Source organism: Rhinatrema bivittatum, chromosome 1, assembly GCF_901001135.1.
Source record: "Rhinatrema bivittatum chromosome 1, aRhiBiv1.1, whole genome shotgun sequence".
Taxonomy (NCBI): domain Eukaryota; kingdom Metazoa; phylum Chordata; class Amphibia; order Gymnophiona; family Rhinatrematidae; genus Rhinatrema; species Rhinatrema bivittatum.
In genome coordinates, this window is record NC_042615.1 from 718585677 (window position 1) to 718594990 (window position 9314).

Below are 9314 nucleotides of genomic sequence, written 5' to 3' on the forward strand. Positions count from 1 at the left end.
ACTTGAGGGGGTGGAGTCGTCCTCTCCCGCGCTGGCCCCTTTAAATAGTAGAGCCCCTGCATGCGCACATGCCTAGGGGGCGGGAACAGATGCTGGGCATCAGCATCGTCATTGAGAGAGGCAGAAGGAAGGTCCTAACCAGGCCAGGAGGGAATGCCGCGGATCCCAGAGCGGCTTGGGGTGAGGGCGGGAGCCGGCCGCGGACCTCCGCGGTCCGGATCGCAACACAGATGAAGTTCTTGCTGGCCTGTGTAGAAGGGGATTTCGAGATTGTGAAACCATGGCAGTAATACAATGGTAGAGGACTGTTTGATGCATATAAAGGAAAGCAGACTGTCAAATTTTCAGAAGAATCAGACAATAAAAAGGTCTAATGGTTCCTGAACAGTATCCAAATGGCTAGCTCTCCACTAATTAGAATTTGGAAATACTCTCTTTGTAATATATATGTCATACTCACCTGTATTATGCCAGGAAAACTCCCTAGTAAAAAAATAAAATTTGAAAGAATTTGGAAGAAGGATATGAGGGACTTCAGATATAAAGAATGAAAGTTGTTTTATAGAACCGGTCACATGTCAGGGACTGAAGAGGAATCCCATTCTATGTTTTAAGGTTTTGGGGTTTTTTTTTACAGAATACCCACATGAACGCAAATAGTCAAATATATACAAAACAACAAGTTCTTGATTGGAAATATTAACCCAGCTACAGTATTTGAAATTCACATAATTGTTGGTTCTGTTTTAGGGAAGATATTCAGTGTAGTGTTCATTTAGCATCTAATCAGGTTCAAATTGTGTGTGTGTGTGTGTGCGTAGGCTCAAATTGTGTGTGTGTGTGTGTGTGTGTGTGTGTGTGTACCCTTTCAATAATTATGTTAGTTTATCTCTATGTGCCTAGGGTCAGCCATCTGCAACTCAGTAATGACAATATTAATACTGTCTCCTTCTCCATGACCCTTTATTCAATTCAGTCACCTGACATGTGCATCCCAGCCATCCAAATACAGAGGTGAGCGCATGCATATTCCAAGGTCTTAAGTTGCAATGCGTACCGGCATACTGTTTCAATCCATATTGTCATTATCATTTAGAAGGCAGTTTAATAAACTGACATGCTATAAATAACTTACTGTGTCATAACTACTTCAGCACTTTGAAATTATGATTTATTTGCAGTGTTTATTGGGTAAGAGAATATCAGGTTTCATTTAAGCCTGAAAAAATATGTTGCTTCCTAGATCCCAAATCTTCCCAGCTGAGCTCTTTTTCCAGTCCTGTATGATTTAGATAGTGTTTAAACCACAATGGCGATGCCTATGATTATGTTATAAAAAAGACACTTCAAAAACACCACATTATAAAAGAGAAGATGCATCTAAAGATTCAGATGAATAATTTGATAAACAGAAAGTCTTTCTTTTTGATACACTATGATTTAAAAAAAATCTATTAACTCAGGGATTGTGAAGTCTACTGACAGAATGGCAGCGTAGACAGAAGATCGTCTCGGATTCTGTTCAGTAACAATGTTCACCATGTTTGTGTTTATGATAGTAATCATAATGAAAGGCCCTAAAGGTGAAACATATGGCATATTACTTAACCTGGGTCTCTTGTTTGAATGGGATGCATTAACATGAAGGAAAATGGCAACTGGCCCGAAGACACATACAGGATTAAGTTTTCTTATTTTAGATGAACCCATATGAAAGAAAACACCATAGACTACTTGCATATACATTAACTCAGTGGATATCTGTTCTATCTTAGGAAGCTTCTTTACATTTTGCTGCTAACTTATCAGTAATGGACAACCAAAAAGGGTAAAGCCATTTCAACTATTGCTCTTTCTTCATAATTAAAAAAAACAAAAAAAAAACCAACATGCATATGTGTCGTTAGAAAAGAAGCCAGCGACAGATCTGAAATCAAGAAAGAGATCAAGGTCTACCAAACTGCAGTATGACCAAGCTCTTTTTACATTTTCTGGCTTAGTATGAATTGATGGCACCTCTTTATGGACCAACATACTGTATATAAACACGTACAGAGAAGTTTTTGAACATTAACTTTAATGACCACAACTGTCTCCCAGTTGAATGTTTTGGCAGAAACTTAACAAATAATGTTGCTTGTCTCTTGCAAGGTTGTATCAGAACGACGTCACCTTTGTTTTCCTTTTATTTTCTTGTTACATATATTATGTTGTACAAATTCACTGTCAACTACTACACACCACAGAGAAGTTCATTCCTATCATAGCATGCACAAAACAAACTCACCTGGACACATCAATTTGAGAAACAAATCAATCAGTTCTCATAGAAAAGTCAATAGTCCCTCAGATATTGCCCTTTGCAGAAGGGCAATTTAAAACAATTTTACATTAGAATTTTGCTGTGCAAAATACTTGAACATGAATACATTTTTCAAAAAGGTGGGTAATAAATCCAAATAAATAAAATGTCTAATTTAATAAAAAAGCTGAAATAAATATACAAGAAATGTAATAACAAATGTTTATGCTGTCACTTTAACTTGTTTAAATATTTCTATGGTCTAATGCATCTCTCTTTCTTATTTTTTGTTTGTTTATATGCAGAGTCATAGAAGGCATATTGTGTTTCCTTCTGACCAACCAAAAATATGAATCTCTACATTGTAACTGTCCACCGATCACTTTATTCTTTGGAAATATAACATCTAGTGCAATTTTTCTTCCTTTTTTTTTTTTTTTTTTGGAAGTGGGGGTCAGGTAACTCTTGATTTGTTCTGCCTCTCTCTTCATGTGACCTTTTAGTAAAACCAAATAAGCCTGATACTTCACTTTCAATGCACATCCAGCATAGCTCTCTGCTTCAACGGCAGGGAGAATGAAGAAAAGATGATTTATGTTCAGCATCAACCAACAAGAAATGAATTACATAGTCTGGGTAAACAAATAAGCATGGGTGTAGCTTGCTTGTTATGGCGGTTACTACCCCGAATCAATTAAGCCTGATACTTCACTTGGAATGGCTTGTTACGGTGGTTATTATCCCAAACCAAATAAGCCTGATACTTCACTTTCAATGCACATCCAGCATAGCTCTCTGCTTCAACGGCAGGGAGAATGAAGAAAAGATTATTTATATTCAGTATCAACCAACAAGGAACGAATTACATAGTCTGGGTAAACAAATAAGCATGGGTGTAGCTTGCTTGTTATGGCGGTTACTACCCCGAATCAATTAAGCATGATACTTCACTTAGAATACATATCCAGCATAGCTCACTGCTTCAACGACAGAGGGGAATGAAGTAAAGAGGATTTATATCCAGACAACCAACAAGGACTGAATTGCACAGGCAGGGAAAGCAAACGGGAGTAGCTTGCTTATTACGGCGGTTACTACCCCAAACCAATTAGCTAGATACTTCACTTAGATGCAGCTCCAGCACTGCTGTCTGCATCGATGGTGGGGTGGAAGGGAATTGGAACAAAAAAGTTACCAATAAGGGCCCTGACCTCAGCGGTCAGAGTAACAGATAAGTATGAAAACAAATAGGTGTGAAAGATTGCTGGGCAGACTGGATGGGCCGTTTGGACTTCTTCTGCCATCACTTCTATGTTTCTATGTTAAAAAGCTACAAAAAAGACAGCACTACAAACTCTGCACTTCACATAACATGGTGGCTGTAGAGTTCTAGCAGTCTAATGATATAAGCCAATAGAACTGCCTAAACAAGTTCCTCCAGTCTGAGGGAGAAGGGAAATGCTCAGCTGGATTATTTTGTTGGTACTGCCTCTGTGGATGAGTGATTCCCTGATAACGTGTATCTTATGCATGTTCTCTCAGGGCTAGCTGAACTAAGCATTTTTTCCCATAGACACAAAATGGGAAAAACCCTTTTGTCATCTGGCCGAATGGCTTGCGGAATCATGTACAGTTAAATTGCCTTTAAAAAAAAAAAGTCAAAGCACTAAATTTCAGCTACTGATAAGCAATACTCCTCATATGGAACTAGTTTTCCAACCAATCACAAGGTGCATTTTTAATATTTTTTGATGATCTATTACTGTTTGACCTATATAAACAAGGAACAGCAAATTTATTACATTTAACCTACATCTAATAAACCTACTGACCCCATTACAGCTATTAATAAGTAGCCCATAATGAACATGACTGAGGACATATTTATAGAGAGCAATTAGCCAAGCCTTGAAGTAATTCAAACAGAAATCTAAACATTAGTGATTTTCCATTTAACAATCCAGTCCCATTGTACCTCACTATGTATAAATAACTTATTTAAAAGAATGCAAGTAGATTTAAAAACATTATGTGAGCAGAGCACCAGCAGACTGCTCTACATATGATCATATATATTAGAATGAGACTGTATTGGGTTTCTTTACACTTATTTTGTTACACTCCTTAACTTGCTTATTTTGTTTATAGTTTAATCTTTGTAATACTAACATAATTTAAACAAAAAAATATGATCCCTCTTAGGACTGACCTCCCTGCTGTGAAAGTGCACACAGTAATGCTATAAAAGTCAATCAACCAATATTTGTATTAATCTCATTTGTATGCATATGAGACCTGTTTAAACATGTTCAAGCCCAGTATTAATCTCTGTGTATTAAGTTTTAAAACTAAAATCACTGAATAGACTAAAGCAGAAAATGCATCTGCATTGCTCTATATATTTGGTACTACTGAGCACTTTGGTTATTCTAAACTACTGAATCAGCATATACTATATAGATCCACAAATCTGGAAAGCTGCAATGTTTTCTAACAATTTATTGCCATGTAGTACTTACTGTATTATGTGCTGCATCTAATTAGTGAGTTTTGATTAGAAATTTCTTTAAAATAATACAAATTAGAATGACTTGAAGGTATGGAAATGGTTAAGAACATAAGAACATAAGAAAATGCCATACTGGGTCAGACCAAGGGTCCATCAAGCCCAGCATCCTGTTTCCAACAGTGGCCAATCCAGGCCATAAGAACCTGGCAAGTACCCAAAAACTAAGTCTATTCCATGTAACCATTGCTAATGGCAGTGGCTATTCTCTAAGTGAACCTAATAGCAGGTAATGGACTTCTCCTCCAAGAACTTATCCAATCCTTTTTTAAACACAGCTATACTACCTGCACGAACCACATTCTCTGGCAACAAATTCCAGAGTTTAATTGTGCGTTGAGTAAAAAAGAACTTTCTCCGATTAGTTTTAAATGTGCCCCATGCTAACTTCATGGAGTGTCCCCTAGTCCTTCTACTATCTGAAAGAGTAAATAACCGATTCACATCTACCCGTTCTAGACCTCTCATGATTTTAAACACCTCTATCATATCCCCCCTCAGTCGTCTCTTCTCCAAGCTGAAAAGTCCTAATCTCTTTAGTCTTTCCTCATAGGGGAGTTGTTCCATTCCCCTTATCATTTTGGTAGCCCTTCTCTGTACCTTCTCCATCACAATTATATCTTTTTTGAGATGCGGCGACCAGAATTGTACACAGTATTCAAGGTGCGGTCTCACCATGGAGCGATACAGAGGCATTATGACATTTTCCGTTTTATTCATCATTCCTTTTCTAATAATTCCCAACATTCTGTTTGCTTTTTTGACTGCCGCAGCACACTGAACCGACGATTTCAATGTGTTATCCACTATGACACCTAGATCTCTTTCTTGGGTTGTAGCACCTAATATGGAACCCAACATCGTGTAATTATAGCATGGGTTATTTTTCCCTATATGCATCACCTTGCACTTTTCCACATTAAATTTCATCTGCCATTTGGATGCCCAATTTTCCAGTCTCACAAGGTCTTCCTGCAATTTATCACAATCTGCTTGTGATTTAACTACTCTGCACAATTTTGTGTCATCTGCAAATTTGATTATCTCACTCGTCTAGGTATATTCCTTTTTAACGTCTGAGCCGAGAAATAAACTCAACTGAAATTTCTTTAACTTCGGTATCTTTTTTTGTCTACAAATCGAAGAATAACATCCCTTTCTAAGGTAGCCTATTTCGGGAAATGTGGATTATTGTCTACTGTCAAAATCCCACCAGACCTTAAACAAACATGAATTCAGCAAACCATCGTAATATGTTATTCATTCCACCTAACGCAGACAATATATATATATATATATATATATATATATATATATATATATATATATATATATATATATATATATATATATATATATATATACTCTGTTGTTGTTTTTTACTTTGCAGGGCTAAAGCTGCACATACACTTAGTTGGACAACCGCTCGGCGATGGTTATCTGATTCGAGCCAACGTAATCTACTATTACAAACCTGCATGGAGGCTTCGTGTCGCATTCTCGCAGAAAAGACGCCCTTTTACTGTCTTCGATCCGTGCTGCTATTAAATATTATTACAGAAGTATTCGCTCGCTGATCGCCCGGCTCCGGTGTCTGCTAAGAGCCCGGTTTCAGCATCAGCACTGGAGCTGTCCCTGCCTCAAGTCCTCGCACGCGCCGGCGCCGCTCGCGGGAACTGGTAGTCAGGCAGTCGCTGCATTAGAGAGAGGCGCTGACGGTCCCACAGAACTACAACCCCCGTGATCCTGCGCTGTTAGCCGCCCGGCGGTGAGACTAGTGCGCCCTCCGCCTCCCAGCATAGGGCACAGCACTCAATTCAAATCTCGACCGGCCCAGCGGAGGGGGAAAAGTGAAGCGAGGAGGGATTTATCTATCGTTTCCTCTTGTTACTGCATGACAGTCAGGCCACAGGCAGGTTTCCTCAAGAACCCTCACTGCAGGAAAAAAAACCAAAGCAACTAAGCCAAACATTTCCCCCCTCTTTTCCCCGTGGAGCCCGAGCAAAGTGACGGCCCTAGGTTGTGCCTTTAGTTCAGTGCACGTCCCTCAAAAGCAGCGGCACCGTTGCTTGGGCTCCCCCTGCTCTGTCGGATGCGCTTACCTTTCCGTACAGCTCCATGCCGCGCTCCCGGTCACAGCGGAGCTGCGAGCGGCCGTGACCGTATGGAGTGGTCCCGGGAAAGGCGTCCGCTGGACGTGCTGCGCGGCGATGTCTTCCTCGCCCTGGCGGGCGGGCGGGCCGGCCGATGCTGCCGGGGAGGGATCGGCCACCTTGCTGACAAAGGGAGGGCGCAGCGAACACCCTGAGCTGGGCCACCAAGCGGCAAGCGCAGAGAGCCCCGGTATGGCTCAGGGCTAGTCAGTCCAACAGCGGCTCCCTCTGCCAACAAGAGAGGGAGCGTGTCAGAAGCTAACACAAGGAAGCATCATTAGATACATTATTGAATTGCAAGGCAGAGGTAAGACCTGATTGATAAAAGGCATAACGCGTTTTGGTGGTCGACCGCCGCCCCTCCCCCCCAAAAGGGGTGGTTAATGTACCTCTTCACATTAAAGGGTCACCTCCACCCATCCTCCTTTTCTTATTCTGCTTGGTATGCAAACAACGCACTTGCCCTCAAGACAGCCTACTCCCAAATAGCCTGTTCCGGGAATGGATTAGATAACACAAGGGCAATTATTATGAGGAGAAGTTGTGCATTATTTATTGTTCACTAAGCAAAATGCAATACATTGTTCAGGTGTGATTTGCACAATTTATTATTTATATTTATTTATAGTCATTTGATATTCCGCCTTTGTCTAGGAGAGGCCTCAAGACATATTACAAAAAACATGTTTTAACTAACGTTTACTGTGCGTTGGTCGAAGGTCATTTATAAAGCACATATAAAAATGTATCCAAGCTCTCTTCTCAATTCCTTAATTTCAATTGCAGAAAAATAAATAAAACAAAAAATAAAACATGTCAAAATTGCTGGTTTGTAGTCTACAAGAATTAAAATGAAATTTTAATGTTTTAAAAGTAATATGTATGGTATTTCTAAATCTGCCTCAACAGTGGAGGAGTAGCAATGTGGTTAGAGCAGCAGGCTAGGAATCCAGCCTTCAAATCCCACTGATGCTCCTTGTGACCTCAGGTGCAAATTTACAGGCCATTGCATTATCGTGCACTTGGACATGTGTTTTGAATGCACTAGGCTAACACCTGATGCAATGAGGGGATTAGTGCGTCCAAACCAGCATGTAAATGCATGTAGATAAGGCTATTAGCTATTACCCCCCAATGCAAAAAATCACCGTGCGCCCGATGTGCATATTTTAACATGGAAAACTTAACGTCTGCCCCAGGGCTGGCGTTAAGTCTTACACGCTCTGAGCCATAAAAAATAACCCCCAAAAGCCACAAAAAAGCCCATAATACTGCTTTTCTGTGGTTCCTCCTACTTAGTATCATCCCGATAATAAGTAAGAGGAACCACAGGGAGCAGTATGAAAAAAAAATTTGCCTGCAGTCAGGTTAGGGAAACTGATGCCCATTAACTGAGCGTCCGTAAAATATAAAGCAAATAAATATCACTAGGCATGAACAGTAGTATATACTTTTGTATTTTTTAGGATTTTTGTTGATGTAACCAACATATTTATTTTAGTTGCACTGTTATAGTATCTTTAAGCTGGAAACTCAAAGGCTGTATTCAGGGAGAAACCTCTCATTCAGGGGCTTATGCACTGAAATATATAGTAAATATTTTGTAGAAGATTTAACATGCATGGAAGAAGTCCACTTTATGGGGGTTGCACTAAAGTTTTATGCATACACAAAAAAAATGTCTCCAATAAATTGAACATTGACATCTGCCTGATTACTAAATAGCATGTATACCTTACACAAATTAGAACATATGTGCTCAGCTCAACCTGTGTAGTCTTCTTTACCTGATGGCATGGCTCCCTTGCTGCAGTTCTGTATAAAAATAAGGCTCCTCCTCTTCCCCAAGATAATCAACCTTTACCCTCATATAAATAAATAAATAAATATCCAGCCAGGAGAGTCAACAAGGAGGAGGACAGACATCAGAAAGTGTCTCTGCCTGTTCGCCATATCCATTCCATTGTTACAGGGTAGGGAAATCTGCTTGTCTTGATTTCAGAGGCAAACAGCAACCAACTAATCACCCTTAGAATGCCTTTTGGTGTTGGGCCTTGTCCTCAGTGATGCCTTAACTGGGCTATCTGAAGACACAGAATGTGGTGGGAGAGGAGATATGATAGAGGTCTACAAAATCATGAAAGGACTTGGTTAAATGTGAAACGGTTATTTACCCTTTCAGATAATACAAGGACTAGGGGGAACACCATGAAGTTAGCAAGTAGCACATTTAAAACAAATCTGAGACATTCTTTTTCACGCCGTGCACATGTGGTTAGAGCAGTTAGTGTAA

The 9314-nt window shown here is 39.8% G+C and overlaps 1 protein-coding gene across 2 annotated transcripts in view; it reads right to left on the minus strand.

Annotated features, from left to right (window-relative positions):
- The window catches only part of RAB3C (RAB3C, member RAS oncogene family), a 349536-nt gene extending 342326 nt beyond the window's left edge, over positions 1–7210 (minus strand). Inside the window, exon 1 of one of the 2 annotated variants that reach the window (XM_029576748.1) lies at positions 6971–7210. In XM_029576748.1, coding sequence (XP_029432608.1) covers positions 6971–6988 — 18 coding nt within the window. In that variant the 5' untranslated portion in view covers positions 6989–7210. Of the gene's footprint in view, positions 1–6342; positions 6497–6970 lie in introns of those variants that run through there. The other variant, XM_029576738.1, reaches the window with a different exon arrangement.
- Positions 7211–9314: the final 2104 nt, after the last annotated feature.